General features: G+C 42.6%; 1 protein-coding gene and 1 long non-coding RNA gene across 8 annotated transcripts in view; one reads left to right on the plus strand and one right to left on the minus strand.

Annotated features, from left to right (window-relative positions):
• LOC137301733 (uncharacterized) overlaps positions 1-17,092 on the minus strand; it is a 22,473-nt gene extending 5,381 nt beyond the window's left edge. The window contains exons 1-3 of one of the 2 annotated variants that reach the window (XR_010958346.1): positions 16,402-17,092; positions 15,580-15,671; positions 8,502-8,680 (exon numbers count right to left, since the gene is read on the minus strand). This is a non-coding gene — a long non-coding RNA (uncharacterized lncRNA). Of the gene's footprint in view, positions 1-8,501; positions 8,681-15,579; positions 15,672-16,401 lie in introns of those variants that run through there. The other variant, XR_010958347.1, reaches the window with a different exon arrangement.
• Positions 16,171-17,271, plus strand: part of map2k5 (mitogen-activated protein kinase kinase 5) — a 241,979-nt gene continuing 240,878 nt past the window's right edge. For all 6 annotated transcript variants that reach the window (XM_067971342.1, XM_067971343.1, XM_067971344.1 and 3 more), the window contains exon 1: positions 16,171-17,117. In XM_067971342.1, the coding sequence (XP_067827443.1) occupies positions 16,989-17,117 (129 nt within the window). In that variant the 5' untranslated portion in view covers positions 16,171-16,988. The remainder of the gene's footprint in view (positions 17,118-17,271) is intronic.

The following is a 17,271-nucleotide window of genomic DNA, read 5'->3' on the forward strand; positions in this document are numbered from 1 at the left end:
TCTTTATTATGTCCTTATGCCTGCCCTTGTGGAGATCAGCTAACAGAACAGACCAGGGATCAAGCCTATGACCTTCATAGTTCATATTTCCAGGAAACCAAATTCGAGTATGCATTTGCTCACTAATGAAATCAACAACAAAAAAATGGATTAAAATGACATTTGGGCTAGATTCAGCCCATTCAGTCAATGGGCTGAAAATCAGACCCAGCATTAATATTCACAGAGCTTATGTTCAATGACATTGTTTATTAATGCTCATTGCACGTGGGTAAGTTAAAACAGTTTTTGAAAACGCATTAATTTTTTTTTGAGTCTTTTGTAACCAAAGCATTTTGTCCTACTTGGAAGCATAAATATGTGAAAAGGATGTGCCCTGGACATTGTCCCAGAAGATACTTTCAAACAGACGGTAGAAAAAAATGTGAAAAACACCAAGACATAAGAGGTTAGGCCATTGCACTAAACAAAATTGGTTTGGCCTATGCTAATGATTGTACTTGAACATAAATGCTTCAGGGGTTATATAATTGTTTCTGCCACCCCTATAAATATCTGAGTAACAATAAAATTAATGTGATTTTTCTTCCTAAATAATTTATGCTTTACAATGCATAAGTACCTCATGAATCACTAATCACAGAATGAGTACTTATCCTGGGATGTATTTTATTTCTGTCACTTTTAAATAGAACATTTGTAATTTTAATTATGTAGTTTTTCAGTAAATGATTAAAACAAAACAAAAATACTTAGTACTACATATATAATATATATATATATATAATTTAAATAATTGCTTAAACTCTTTGGTGCTGGGTGTTTTTATCACTATGTCTTTTTAATGTTTATAGAAATGTACTATAATACACTTATAATTGCAGTTTTTTTAAAGCATTATTAATGTTTTACTTGTGTCTTCACTGAACCTTGTGGCCCGGACTGATGTTGGCTTTAGGAAGACTGGAACGCCTTTGTGGATGGATCTTGTGTATAACAACAACAGAAAACAAATGGTTAAGGAGGACCAGGGGTCACAATGTCAAGTTATAAAAAGCCAGATCTAGGTTAGATGTCAGGAGGTGTTTCTTTTACCAGAGGATAGTGGACCTCTGGAACAGGCTGCCGATTCGCTGAATTCCTTCAAGTGAGAGCTGGACCTATTTCTGGCTGGGGCGGAGATCACTTCATACAAAAGGTAATTACTGCATAGAGTTATCAGGGTTAGAGTGAATTTCCAAGTTTTCTTTCCCAAATTGGCTTGGGTTTTTTATGGGGTTTTTTGCCTCTCCCAGGAGATCATACGGTTTTGGGTGGGGTAGTGAGTGTATATATTGTGATTCACAAGGTATCAAATTGTTTGGGACAGGCTGTATGGACCAGAGGGTCTTTTCCTGCCGGTCATATGTTCGTAATACAGCTGCCCCAATAACCCATGTTAAATACACTGCACACTTTAAAATTGCCCCGTGTAGATCCAGCATTGCCTCTGGGTCAATTCACAGTCTGAGCTGAATTAGCTGGGGCAAGTGGTTGGAGTGCTACAATTAACTTCAGGATTGGGTTCAGCCACGATGCCTCCTATAGTTCAGCAGCCAGCTGAAATTGTTTAGAGCGCATGTGAAGAATGGCCCCCTTGGGTGAGATCACAGACAGTGGCTGGAAACTTTAGAACTGCATCCCCAGCAGGTAAATGCCACGCAGATAGTTTAAAAAATGGTCAAAACTGGAGAGTGTGGTTGGGAAAAAATGTTTCTCTGTATCTGGTTAACATTCACTTTGGACATAAGTAATAAACAAAACTAAAACAGTTTTACATAGTTTGTCCTAAAGTTTTGCTAAACAATGCTACTTTATATATTCAGTGTATTAAAAAAATTTAACCTTGAGAATGTTAACTCTGTGAATTAGCTATCACAGTTAGACCACACACTCTCTTTTATAGATCATATTACCAAACTGAGTGGCTAAATGGCAGCAAAAATAGCTTTTTTTTCCAAAAACGTTATTAGATACTTCTATACACAGACAGCAGGGGCAATTACAGAAAGTGCATTAATTGTGCCTCACTTTGGTTGTGGTAATGCAGTCTGGCGACAGTGTTCAAATAATCAGGAGCTGCAAAAGCTACAAATATCACAAAACATTGCAAACAGCATTATATTGTATTGCAATCCCAAACCTCAAAGGAAATGACCTCTCCCAAACTCAAGCAGTTTTCAGCATCCACTGCAACAGACGTTCATCTGTCAAAAAATTTTATTCTTGAGGAATCCAGCTGCAAGGCCAAGGCTCATTGTAGCAGGATAGAGTGTGGTTAAAGGGAACAGGAGAGAAGTTGAGATAAATCATGAAATTGTGATCAGGTGATTTCAAAGTGCATTCAGACTTTACAAGTTTAGCATTGGTGCGAAGAGCGCTTTGCAAGACACTAAACTTGGAGTATAAATCAAGGCCCTGGCACCGGTTTCGGGCTGCATTTCTACTATATCTGTAGCATCAGTGTGAAACGAAATTGCATTGCACCAAGCTATACTTGTACTGTATATGCATCCTTAAAAGCCTGTAAGGTTACAAGACTGAGGACGGTAACAGGTTTCACAGTTCTGAATTTTGATTTCAATAGTGAGGATGCAGGGAGTAGGATGATCATAAACTGTAAACTGCATACTATGCAGCATGTGGCATGACTTGATATTTTACAATATGCCAACTTGCAGCAAGTTAAGAGTATAGAGTAAAAAAATTCATGTTTGAGAAAATTTTCTGAGTTAAAAGTATATGAAATTAAGTCAAAGAAATGTTTTTCCCAGCCAATTCCTGGCCAGTGAAAAAGATACTGAAAACATTTACTGTATGAACACAAATTAACTAGATTTCATTAATTAGATTCATAGAGTCATAAAAGTTTACAACATGGAAACAGGCCCTTCGGCCCAACATGTCCATGTCGCCCAGTTTATACCACTAAGCTAGTCCCAATTGCCTGCACTTGGCCCATATCCCTCTATACCCATCTTACCCATGTAACTGTCCAAATGCTTTTTAAAAGACAAAATTGTACCCGCCTCTACTACTGCCTCTGGCAGCTCGTTCCAGACACTCACCACCCTTTGAGTGAAAAAATTGCCCCTCTGGACCTTTTTGTATCTCTCCCCTCTCACCTTAAATCTATGTCCCCTCGTTATAGACTCCCCTACCTTTGGGAAAAGATTTTGACTATCTACCTTATCTATGCCCCTCATTATTTTATAGACTTCTATAAGATCACTCCTTAACCTCCTACTCTCCAGGGAAAAAAGTCCCAGTCTATCTAACCTCTCCCTATAAGTCAAACCATCAAGTCCCGGTAGCATCCTAGTAAATCTTTTCTGCACTCTTTCTAGTTTAATGATATCCTTTCTATAATAGGGTGACCAGAACTGTACACAGTATTCCAAGTGTGGCCTTACTAATGTCTTGTACAACTTCAACAAAACATCCCAACTCCTGTATTCAATGTTCTGACCAATGAAACCAAGCATGCCGAATGCCTTCTTCACCACCCTATCCACCTGTGACTCCACTTTCAAGGAGCTATGAACCTGTACTCCTAGATCTCTTTGTTCTATAACTCTCCCCAACACCCTACCATTAACAGAGTAGGTCCTGGCCCGATTTGATCTACCAAAATGCATCACCTCACATTTATCTAAATTAAACTCCATCTGCCATTCATCGGCCCACTGGCCCAATTTATCAAGATCCCGTTGCAATCCTAGATAACCTTCTTCACTGTCCACAATGCCACCAATCTTGGTGTCATCTGCAAACTTACTAACCATGCCTCCTAAATTCTCATCCAAATCATTAATATAAATAACAAGTAACAGCAGACCCAGCACCGATCCCTGAGGCACACCGCTGGTCACAGGCCTCCAGTTTGAAAAACAACCCTCTACAACCACCCTCTGTCTTCTGTCGTCAAGCCAATTTTGTATCCAGTTGGCTACCTCACCTTGGATCCCGTGAGATTTAACCTTATGTAACAACCTACCATGCGGTACCTTGTCAAACGCTTTGCTAAAGTCCATGTAGACCACGTCTACTGCACAGCCCTCATCTATCTTCTTGGTTACCCCTTCAAAAAACTCAATCAAATTCGTGAGACATGATTTTCCTCTCACAAAACCATGCTGACTGTTCCTAATCAGTCCCTGCCTCTCCAAATGCCTGTAGATCCTGTCCCTCAGAATACCCTCTAACAACTTACCCACTACAGATGTCAGGCTCACCGGTCTGTAGTTCCCAGGCTTTTCCCTGCCGCCCTTCTTAAACAAAGGCGCAACATTTGCTACCCTCCAATCTTCAGGCACCTCACCTGTAGCTGTCGATGATTCAAAAATCTTTGCTAGGGGACCCGCAATTTCCTCCCTAACCTCCCATAACGTCCTGGGATACATTTCATCAGGTCCCGGAGATTTATCTACCTTGATGCGCGTTAAGACGTCCAGCACCTCCCTCTCTGTAATATGTACACTCCTCAAGACATCACTATTTATTTCCCCAAGTTCCCTAACATCCATGCCTTTCTCAACCGTAAATACCGATGTGAAATATTCATTCAGGATCTCACCCATCTCTTGTGGTTCCGCACATAGATGACCTTGTTGATCCTTAAGAGGCCCTACTCTCTCCCTAGTTACTCTTTTGCCCTTTACGTATTTGTAGGTGGATCTGATTGAATTTGTATTTAATAGGGATTCTACTCCATTAGCATACAACAATATTTAATACAGCTTATTAATTACTGGTAATCAACTGCCGATTATGTCCCAATAAAGTTTCAGCAGTAGTGTCATGATTGTTAATCCTTCATTCTGATGCCATTGCACAACACTGGCAATCAGCATCCATAATAGGAACCGCTATTGGCTAAAAAAAACAAAATCCATATGTAATTGTTCCCCATATTAGTTAACTTATTGGAGGGCACTGTAAATCTGCATTCCCATCTACATGCAGTCTCACTCTGTTTTTCCCAGACAACAGACGTTAGAGAAACATAGACAGTCTAAGTGAGTCGGCAAAACTATGGCAGATGATGTTCACTGTGGGGAAGTGTGAGGTCACCTACTTTGGATCTGAGAAAGACAAATCGGAATATTTTCTTAATGGCGAGAGACTGGGATCTGTGGAGGAGAAAAGGGATTGAAGTGTTCACATACACACATCACCAAAAGCTAGTGCACAGGTGGAAAAAGTAATCAAAAAGGTTAATGGAATGTTGGCCTTTATTTCAAGGAGGTTGGAATTCAAAAGTGAGGAAGTGATGCTTCAGTTGTATAGAGCCTTGGTCAGACCTCATCTGGAGTACTGTGTTCAGTTTTGGGCGCTGCACCTCAGGAAGGATATATTGACCTTGGAAGGGGTAAAATGCAGTTTCAGCAGAGTAATACCAGGGTTTAAAGGGTTAAATTATATGGATAGGTGCATAAACTTGACTTGAATTCCATTGAGTTTAGATAGTTGAGGGGTGATCTAATTGAGGTAATTAAAATGACTAAGGGATTTGATAGGGCAGATACAGAGAAACTATTTTCCCTGGTGGGGGAATACAGAACAAGAAGACATAATCTTAAAATTAGAGTTAGGCCATTTATGAGTAAAATTTGGAAGCACTTTTCACACAAAAGGTAGTTGAAATCTAGAACTGTCTCTACCAAAAAGGCTGTGGATGCTGGGTCAATTTAAATTTTCAAGACTGAAATTGATAGATTTTTGTTAGGTGAGGGTATCAAGGGATATGGAGCAAAGGTGGGAAAATGGAGTTGAGGAGCAGATCAGCCGTGATCTAACTGGATGGTGGAACAGGCTCGAGGGGATGAATGGCCTACTTCTGTTCCTATGTAACATAACCTATTAGCTTCATAATCACATTTATCATTATTACTTGAGTAGGAGACAACACAGTGGGGGCTAGAACTGGCTGGGTTGAAGGAAGGGTCTTCAGAACCACAGTCTCAGCTATGGCCTTGTCTGCACCACTTTGCAAAGAAAATACTTCTTTAGCATTAAAAGTTGTGGATGGTCCTGATGTACATTAAATTCTGCCCTCCTCTCCTGAAGGTGTTGATTAATGCTGGTTCCATAGGGGTTGGGTAGACCTCCATTACCTCACCCAAGAAACCATTCTTCATGCATGATGCTCACCAGTCGGCATTGCCAGGTTATGCAACTATGGGACATTGTGACAAAGCCCAGACCTGTCCTCCCCACAAATATACAGGCACAGGAGAGGGGTCACTTGATATTGATCAGGAGCAGCATTTTTTCCCCTACACTGAGGCAAATTCTAGCATCCCAACCCAATTGCAACCCTAGCTGAGATCAACGAATTCAGCACAAAATGAGAATTAAACCTGGGATCTACCTGATCTGCGTAGGTCATTACCATATTTGCCCACGGAGGCACAAGGGTGCTTGACACGTTCAAACTGCAAAACAAATATGGGTGGTGCTTTCATCTCTCCCTCAAAGGAAGTTTGGTGAGTAGACTGAGTGGCACCCAGATGCATTGACATTATGGGGGTGAATTTCCATGAGGGTTCTCCCAATCATCTGTCATAACTTCAGCGATAGAGCTGAGGAAACACCGGAATAACATAAATGGTTTGCAGGTGTTTTTGCAAGGATTCCAAGGCTCTTCCAGTGAAGCTACGGCGAGAGAATCCCCTTGGGAATTCATCCCCCACAACTTTAGTGTTTGTGCAAAGTGGTTTCTGCTCGCAGTACTAGAGCTGTAGTGTAAATGCACCACAAAAAATTGCAAATAAATCAGAAGAATAGGTTTCTCATTACCTCAAAAGCTGTCAGGGAATAGTTTAGGTAAGCAGTGGCTGTTTGTTGTTTCAACAAAATGACTGGAAAGGATGTAACCAGGGATATTGTGCTCCAACTGCAATGCAAATGAATGCAAACTGCACAAAACAGAGTCCCAGTGGTTATGAAGTAATTTTAAAAACGCTTTAAAATTCTTAGTGATTGTAATTGTTAGGTAAATTGTTCCTCGTGAAGAACTTTCACTTTAATTTCTTCCTGGAAGAAAACAAGAGAAATAAAAGCACAGAAAATGCTGAAGATGACACAATCACAATGTTTGTTTTCTCAATCATTTTTCTTTTTCGTATGGCAGCTGGATGATGGAGTGGGCTGGCACACGGTCCTTTCATCTCTGGGGCCTGGGGTTAAATCAGCTCAGATGTATGGGATGCTGGACTCCTTTCTCTGCTATCTGTAAGGACCAGGTTGGCCAGCAAAGCATCGAAACAAAACTGCTTTGTTAGTGGCTTGTTAATTACTGTGAAGGCCTTGTTAAATGCCTATATTAAAAACGTGATGTGGAGATGCCGGTGATGGACTGGGGTTGACAATTGTAAACAATTTTACAACACCAAGTTATAGTCCAGCAATTTTATTTTAAATTCACAAGCTTTCGGAGGCTTCCTCCTTCCTCAGGTGAACATCTGGACTATAACTTGGTGTTGTAAAATTGTTTACATATATTAAAAACGTGCAGTATTTTTACTTTGCTTACCTCCATTTAGGTTGAATAAAATAAAACTAGAGGTAGTAACAGAAGATAAGCCTGTTAATAATTTCACTCACCTGTTTTTGTTACCATTAACACCCAGAGCAAAATATATATCAAAACTTTGTGGGTGGGGAGTGAATGGGAACACCGATTCAGAGTAGAAGTTAGTGATATGAAGGAAGGGTGAATATTAGATAATTGGCAAAAGAACCAGCAAGCTGTTATGATCTGGAATGCACTGCCTGAAAGGGAGGTGGAAGCAGATTCAATACAAACTTTCAAAAGGGAATTGGATATAAAAAGGAAAAATTTGCAGGGCTAGGCGGAAAGAGCAGGGGAGTAGGACTAATTGGATAGCTCTTTCAAAGAGTCGGCACAGGCTGGATGGGCTGAATGGCCTTCTGTGCTGTATGATTATATGATAAATTTAAATTTGTGTTTAACTCAGTGACCATTACAGAAGATATTTCAGAATGGATGTATGCATTTATAGAGTGCATCAAGAGCAATAGAAGGAAATTTGTTCCATTGTGACGAAACCCAGATGGAGAAAATGGTTGTTGCAGTTTATCATGGTAGCATGTAACACGTCTGACAATTTGAGTGTGCAAATTTGAAAAGATGGATTAGTTTATGTACAAGATTCAGAGTGGGTTTGTGAAAGACAGGGGCTGATTGGAAGAGAAGAATTAAAGCTAAGTATAATTGCAGATAGGAATAGGGATAGAAGATCCAATTTGCTCCCACTGTTAATTATTTAAATGGGGATAGAGAAGCATGAAATGGTGAATGGGAAAAATATAAACTAAGAAGTTTATATCCGAAGGTTGCAGAACAGGTTGATACGGCTGTTAAAAAGCATACGTAATCCTTGGCTTTATAAATAGAGGCAGAGTACAAAAGCAAGTAAGTTATGCCAAACCTTTATAAATCACTGGTTAGGCCTCAGCTGGAGTATTGTGTCCAATTCTGTGCACCACACTAGGAAGGATGTCAAGGCCTTGGAGAGGGTGCAGAGGAGATTTACCAGAACGTACATGGGATGAGGGACTTCAGTTATGTGGAGAAACTGGAGAAGCTGGGATTGTTCTCCTGTGCTGTATAATTCTGTGAACAAGTAAATTAACAAAACCAAGAACCTCATCGTAAAGATTACTACAATATCGATGTTAACTGTATGATTTATATCAGTGAGTGTCAATTGTATTCAGGTGGTGGCTATCAATTGGGGACTCTCTTGTAATCTTTTTATAGGAGAGCTTATCTAGAGTGTAGGGTGTGTGTTAGGGGAATCTCTGTGAATAAAGGCTTGGAATCAACCAAAGACCACGCTCTAGTATTCTATCCTTCACCACGTGGCTATCCAGTATTAACAATCGATACACGTAATATTTATGTTAACATAAAAGGGGTGAATTTCCAAGGGGGCTCTGCTGCAACTTAGGTGAAAAACAGCCTATGCGTGGCTCTTTCCTTGAAGTTACGGGGGAGGAGCGGAGAACCTGCATAAAAATTTGAGGATCACAAACCAGTAACTGGAGCTTGAAGTTTACATGTGAGAAAAGATGGACACATGGTTAATGGCCAAGTTTCATATGACTGGTTTGAAGCGTTTGGAAGAAATAAAAGATTGGTAGTGGTGTTAATAAGATCTGGGAATAATCAAAAGAAGTTATATAACCCGAGATGAGGGGAGAAATAAATCCTTTTGAAACTTCAGAGGCAGATAAAGAAATTATTAGCCAGAACTGAGAGGTTATACCTATAAGGAAAGATTGAACAGGCTGGGGCTCTTTTCTCTAGAAAACAGAAGGCTGAGAGGTGGCCTGACAGAGGTCTTTAAGATTCTGAAAGGGTTTGATAGGGTCGACGTAGAGAAGATGTTTCCACTTGTGGGGGAGACCAAAATTTGGGGCCATAAATATAAGAGTCACTAATAAATCCAATAGGGAATTCAGGAGAAATTTCTTCACCATGGAATGGTTAGAATGTGGACCTCGCTGCCACAAGGTGTAGTTGCATTTAAGGGGAAGCTAGATAAACACATGCGGGTGAAAGGAATAGGTTATGTAGATAGGGTTAGATGAAGAGGGGGCGGGAGGAGACTCGTGTGGAGCATAAACACCAGTATAGACCAGTTTGGTCAAATGGCCTGTTTCTGTGCTGTAAATTATATCTAATTATAGTGAACGACAAGCAGAAGAAAAACATCAGAATAGGAAAACTCGCTTGGGAAGAAACCAACACAGCAAAGGACAGATATCTTGTAGGAGGCTTGCACTCCCTTACGATAGTGATGACATGATCAGAATTAATGGGTAAAAAGGAAAAGCATGCATAAATAACACGCTGAAATTTAAATATCCGACATGTAAATTTAAGTGAAATATATTTTAAGCTATTGTGAATGCATGCATAAGTTCTTGATTTTTTTTTTAAGAGGGGGTAGAAATTCTAATATAATGTAATTTTATATCAGTAAGTGACTATCCAAACATTAAAAGTTTCACGGTAAAAGCAGCTAATATTATACCCAGTAAATGAGACCTTACTGGAGTAAAGAAGCAAAAAGTTATGGAAAGCAGTAACAATGATGCAGAAATTGAATTGTGTTTTTGTCACAGCAAATAGCAATGTCAATTACATCCTTTACCCTGTCATCTTCTGTAACAAAACCAAAAAAGTTGTGAATATTGATAAGGTCTGATACAATTTAAATCATCCTCTGCTCGGATCTATTACACACACTCACACTGTCTACACCAGTGGGAGCGACTTATTTTTGTCTAAAACATTTTAACAATCGTCTCCCTGATTTCTTGTGTTCAGAGTGTGAAATAAAAGAGTTCATCATTTGTCAGAGAATGCAGAACATTACACACACAACCATCATTGGGAATCTTAGTTCTACTGGTTCTGTATAGGAACGGAATTAATAAGTACATTCTACCAACAGCAGCTAAGTAGCGCAAGTGGAAAAAACCATTTTCCACCCTTCACAAGTTTTAAGCTTTGGGCCTGAAACAATTATTCTGGTGTACAAATGGAGTATAATAAATAAGCCAAATTACCACATGAATACAACAAGTTTCAACACAATTTAAGTTAATTGAGTTATGTTGTCAGCGCAATCTGAACCTACTTTTATCAATGTCCATAAATTACATCAAGAGTGTTAAAAGTTTATTCCTGGCACTGACAACCAGTTTACATTATGCACAGTGATGAACAGCACTCAGGTTGCGGCTAATTTAATGATAGTGTTCAGTATGTGAAGGGTTTTGATAAAGTCAATCAGGAAAAACTATTTCCACTGGTTTGTGAGTGGTAACTAGAAGACATAAATTTAAAAACACCACGATAAAGGGAGTGGTTAGGAGAATTTTTTTTAATGCAGAGGGTAGTTAAGACATGGAATACCATATCAGAAAATTGTGGTGGAAGCAGAATCTATAATGGCTTTTAAAGAAAGGTGGATAAATATTTGAAAAAGGAAAATTTAAAAGGATATGAGGAATGTGCAAGGGAAGGGGACGAGGTGGATAGCTCTTTCAGAAAGATAGCACAGGCAAAACGGACTAAATGACTAAAATTCTATGATTCCAAGCTGGAATTTCATTTTTTACATTAAAATCCTCTCACTTATTAGCCTTTTCTCTTAACTTAGTATTTCTATGCAATTTTTCTTTGGCAATACGAGAAGCATTTCCACCATTGTTTCTGGTAGGGCATTCCATATCCTAACAACCATTTGTGTAAAAAGATAACCTTGTAACTTCTCTGGTATCATCTTATTGAATCTCTTCTGCACCCGCTCCCTGATCTTGACATCTTTCCTAAAGGCACAAAATTGGAAAACATATTCTAACTGCAGCCTAACCAATGATCAGAACAGGTTTAGCAATACCTCTTTGCCTTCATACTCCTATTTATGAAACTAGGATCCCATTTATTTTTAAACTTGTCCTCCCACTTTTAAAAGTGTGTATTTGAACCCCTGAGTCTCTGTACTCTATTCCTTTTAGAGTTTTGCCATTTAGTGTATATGTCCTCTCCTTATTAATCCTCCCTAAATGTATCGCCTCCCATTTCTCCGCATTAAATTTCATTTGACATCTTCCCAATCTAACTTGTCTGTGTCTTCAGTTAGCCACACCCCTATTTTTGTCATCTGCAAATTCTAACATTGTACCCCCTATACCCAAGCCCATATTATTTTATTTATATAGTATATGTTAATATATAGCAAGAAATAGTGAAACACGAGTGGATCTGTGGCACTGCTCACTGTAAGTCAGATGATCCACTGTTGCAAAAGGACAAAAGCACTGTGCCATGTAATGCACAATGTATTATTCTGTTGCTATTCCCTTTAAGGCAGCAAAGTGTAATTACTGTTTTAAAAAAAAGCACTGGGCGAAGTTAGAATATAATTGTTGTTTATGCTGTAGGTCTGAATCCTGGCTTTCTGGGTTTTTATAGGCGTGATTGGTTAGGTTAGTCAGAGGTTACAGACATTCTGGCTCATGCGTCAATTAAGAAAGAAAAGAAAAAATAAAGACATGCATTTATATAGTGCTTTTCATGACCTCAGGACATGCCAAAGCGCTTTGCAGCTTTTTCAATTGCTGGAGTACTTTCTCTGTACATTTCAAATGATTGTCTTGGTTTATTTATATTTCAAGTGTAACACAGAAATTTGTATATAGACAGCAAATGCATTTTTGATGTATTATTTTTATTATATTCCAGTTAGAGTAACAATTGTATTACTGTTACTGTTGTCCTAGCTGAGATTGGCTAATTCATTACACGAATCTTAATTTCACCAAAACAGATTTTCAGATCAAAGATAACACTGACAGACCCACCAGAGGTGGCATTACAGCGATATACAGTCAGGAGGGAGTGGCCCTGGGAGTCCTCAACATTGACTCTGGACCCCATGAAATCTCATGGCATCAGGTCAAACATGGGCCAGGAAACCACCTGCTGATTACCACCTACCGTCCTCCCTCAGCTGATGAATTAGTCCTCCTCCATGTTGAGCACCACTTGGAGGAAGCACTGAGGGTAGCAAGGGCACAGAATGTACTCTGGATGGGGGACTACTGACCGAGTCCTGAAGGACATAGCTGCCAGACTGGGCCTACGGCAGGTGGTGAGTGAACCAACACGAGGGAAAAACCTACTTGACCTCGTCCTCACCAATCTACCTGTCGCATGACAGCATTGGTAGGAGTGACCACCGCACAGTCCTCGTGGAGATGAAGACCTGTCTTCGCACTGAGGACACCATCCAACATGTTGTGTGGCACTATCACCGTGCTAAATGGGATAGATTCAGAACAGATCTAGCAGCTCAAAACTGGGCATCCATGAGGCGCTGTGGGCCATCAGCAGCAGCAGAATTGTATTCCAGCACAATCTGCAACCTCATGGCCTGCCATATTCCTCACTCTACCATTACCAACAAGCCAGGGGATCAACCCTGGTTCAATGAGGAGTGTAGAAGAGCATGCCAGGAGCAGCACCAGGCATACCTCAAAATGAGGTGCCAACCTAGTGAAGCTACAACTCAGGACTACATGCATGCTAAACAGCGGAAGCAACATGCTATAGACAGAGCTAAGTGATTCCACAACCAACAGATCAGATCAAAGCTCTGCAGTCCTGTCACATCCAGTCGTGAATGGTGGTGGACAATTAAACAACTAATGGGAGGAGGAAGCTCTGTAAACATCCCCATCCTCAATGATGGCAGAGTCCAGCATGCGAGTGCAAAAGACAAGGCTGAAGCCTTTGCAACCATCTTCAGCCAGAAGTGCCGAGTGGATGATCCATCTCGGCCTCCTCCCGATATCCCCACCATCACAGAAGCCAGTCTTCAGCCAATTCGATTCACTCCACGTGATATCAAGAAACGGCTGAGTGTACTAGATACAGCAAAGGCTATGGGCCCTGACAGCATCCCGGCTGTAGTGCTGAAGACTTGTGCTCCAGAACTAGCCGTGCCTCTAGACAAACTGTTCCAGTACAGCTACAACACTGGCATCTACCCGACAATGTGGAAAATTGCCCAGCTATGTCCTGTCCACAAAAAGCAGGACAAATCCAATCCGGCCAATTACCGCCCCATCAGTCTACTTTCAATCATCAGCAAAATGATGGAAGGTGTCATCGACAGTGCTATCAAGCAGCACTTACTCACCAATAACCTGCTCACCGATGCTCAGTTTGGGTTCCGCCAGGACCACTCGGCTCCAGATCTCATTACAGCCTTGGTCCAAACATGGACAAAAGAGCTGAATTCCAGAGGTGACGTGAGAATGACTGCCCTTGACATCAAGGCAGCATTTGACCGAGTGTGGCACCAAGGAGCCCTCGTAAAATTGAAGTCAATGGGAATCAGGGGAAAACTCTCCAGTGGCTGGAGTCATATCTAGCACAAAGGAAGATGGTAGTGGTTGTTGGAGGCCAATCATCTCAGCCCCAGGACATTGCTGCAGGAGTTCCTCAGGGCAGTGTCCTAGGCCCAACCATCTTCAGCTGCTTCATCAATGACCTTCCCTCCATCATAAGGTCAGAAATGGGGATGTTCGCTGATGATTGCACAGTGTTCAGTTCCATTCGCAACCCCTCAGACAACGAAGCAGTCCGTGCCCGCATGCAGCGAGACCTGGACAACATCCAGGCTTGGGCTGATAAGTGGCAAGTAACTTTCACGCCAGACAAGTGTCAGGCAATGACTATCTCCAACAAGAGAGAGTCTAACCACCTCCCCTTGACATTCAACGGCATTACCATCGCTGAATCCCCCACCATCAACGTTCTGGGGGTCACCATTGACCAGAAACTTAACTGGACCAGCCACATAAATACTGTGGCTACAAGAGCAGGTCAGAGGCTGGGTATTCTGTGGCGAGTGACTCACCTCCTGATTCCCTAAAGCCTTTCCACCATCTACAAGGCACAAGTCAGGAGTGTGATGGAATACTCTCCACTTGCCTGGATGAGTGCAGCTCCAACAACACTCAAGAAGCTCGACACCATCCAAGATAAAGCAGCCTGCTTGATTGGCACCCCATCCACCACCCTAAACATTCACTCCCTTCACCACCGGTGCACTGTGGCTGCAGTGTGTACTATCCACAGGATGCACTGCAGCAACTCGCCAAGGCTTCTTCGACAGCACCTCCCAAACCCGCGACCTCTACCACCTAGAAGGACAAGGGCAGCAGGCACATGGGAACAACACCACCTGCATGTTCCGCTCCAAGTCACACACCATCCCGACTTGGAAATATATCGCCGTTCCTTCATCGTCGCTGGGTCAAAATCCTGGAACTCCCTTCCTAACAGCACTGTGGCAGAACCTTCACCACACGGACTGCAGCGGTTCAAGAAGGCAGCTCACCACCACCTTCTCAAGGGCAATAGGGGATGGGCAATAAATGCTGACCTTGCCAGCGACGCCCACATCCCATCAACGAATAAAAAAAGGTGGTGGCAGATCTCCCTTCTGAGCTGTGGAATGCCAAATCATATGGGAGAATCTAAATGCAGACCAGTTAAAATGGAGGGAATGTTAGGAGTGCCATTTTATGATAATCAAGAATGATAACATTGCATAAACATTTGGAGTTCTTTTTAAAGTCAGTTTTTAAAAAGAATGATTGTCACTTCCAATGAGCAATGCTTAGGTGAAACAGTAAATGCACTAACTTCTCTCCCATGACATTGCTCATAGGTGTTCTCGAGCAAAGTTGTGATGTTTTAAGTGCCAAAATGAAGCTGCCAGTCCCTTTAAGATCACTGGTTGTGTTTTTCCTGTGGGTAAAGGTTTCAAAATAGGTTTATTCCAAGGTCAATTAATTGCTAATTGTTGAGGGAAGTCTCTATAGATTGGCAACTGCTTATAAATCATTGTAGCCTTGGGGAGAGCCAGTCTGTCAAAGTCAGGAAAAGACTAGCATTCTTTATATTTTTGATGCTCAGATACCTACTCGTTGTAAGTGTTATATCGACTTGTCATTCCTTCCTCCTGCAATTTGCATCCTTCGGAGACTCAAGTTTAGCTTCACCGGGGTTTACAAGTCTGGTAAAAGTAAGGGGAGTAGATAAATTCTTGAAAAAAAACTGTTTGCAAAGTTTGCAGTTTTTCAGTATGAAAAAGCAAACACTAATAATTATAATTACTGATGCAGGATTCTATAACAGAGCCCTGCCCTGTGTAGCCATTCCTCCCTTCGGTTGCCAACTCTGGTTGGATGTATTTCTGGAGGTTTCATCACATCAGGTCCTGCCTCCAACTACCTTGCCCAGTCAAATATCTCCAATATTTTTATAACTGAGAAAATGAAAAAAAACACATAATTTTTATTTTGTGCCTAGGTTGCTTGGAGCAGTCTCCAGTAGATTAATCTTGAATTACTGGAGACTCCAGGGCAATCCTGGAGGGTTGGCAACCCCCCCTTTAATATTTAAAGTACAGGAAACAAAGATGGTGGCCGAGCAGGGACATATTTCCTATCACGTGTCCGGGCAATCTGCTCTTTCCATCGTTTTATTTTGTTCCGGTTTATAACACAAGACACTTCCTTTATTTACAAGCCGGAGGGGACAAAAAAAATGGAACCATAAACGATGAAATAAGGGTCGCCAAATTAAATTAAAGCGGCGGAGAGTGTTCTGAGGAGAAATTTGAAGTACATTTCACTTCTTAAAGTTCGGCCGGCCAAAGTGGGGAGTCGACGGTGGCTATTTGTGGAGGAGGAAAAATCGGGCCAGAGATTTGAAGTAAACGAAGCGAGAGCGCGAGGCCGTACCTGAAACCGTTGGTCGCGCGGCGGAGGAGGAGGAGGCAGCCGTTGACCGTTGGGCGCGCGGCGGAGGAGGAGGAGGCAGCCGTTGACCGTTGGTCGTGCGGCGGAGGAGGAGGAGGCAGCCGTTGACCGTTGGTCGCGCGGCGGAGGAGGAGGAGGCAGCCGTTGACCGTTGGTCGCGCGGCGGAGTAGGAGGAGGCAGCCGTTGACCGTTGGTCGCGCGGCGGAGGAGGAGGCAGCCGTTGGTCGCGCGGCGGAGGAGGAGGCAACCGTTGACCGTTGGTCGCGCGGCGGAGGAGGAGGCAACCGTTGACCGTTGGTCGCGAGGAGGAGGAGGAGGCAGCAGCAGCCGTTGACCGTTGGTCGCGCGGCGGCCGAGGAGGAGGAGGCAGCAGCCGTTGACCGTTGGCCGAGGAGGAGGAGGAGGCAGCAGCCGTTGACCGTTGGTCGCGCGGCGGCCGAGGAGGAGGAGGCAGCAGCCGTTGGCCGAGGAGGAGGAGGAGGCAGCAGCCGTTGACCGTTGGTCGCGCGGAGGAGGAGGAGGCAGCCGTTGGTCGCGCGGCGGCAGAGGATGTGGCCCCGCGCGAGCGATGCTCGTGCCGCGTGAGATGGAGCCCAAGGCGCAGCCGCAGCTTGTCATCCGCATCAAGGTGCCCGACGGCGGGGACGTGGATTGGAGAGTCCCGCTCGGATCCCAGCTGTTCTTCAGGGATGTGCTGGTAAGGCGTGGGGTGGCGGGTCTCTGGTGGAGGGTGGTGGGAGGCGGGTCACTTTTCGGGGGGGGGGGAGCTGGTTGGGGTGACTCCAGACTCCCTATTATTCCTGGATGCTGACTGGATGTGTATGGGTTTGTAGTTCCACCCTTGGGACCCA

The sequence above is a fragment of the Heptranchias perlo genome, chromosome 34 (assembly GCF_035084215.1).
Source record: "Heptranchias perlo isolate sHepPer1 chromosome 34, sHepPer1.hap1, whole genome shotgun sequence".
NCBI classification, from domain to species: domain Eukaryota; kingdom Metazoa; phylum Chordata; class Chondrichthyes; order Hexanchiformes; family Hexanchidae; genus Heptranchias; species Heptranchias perlo.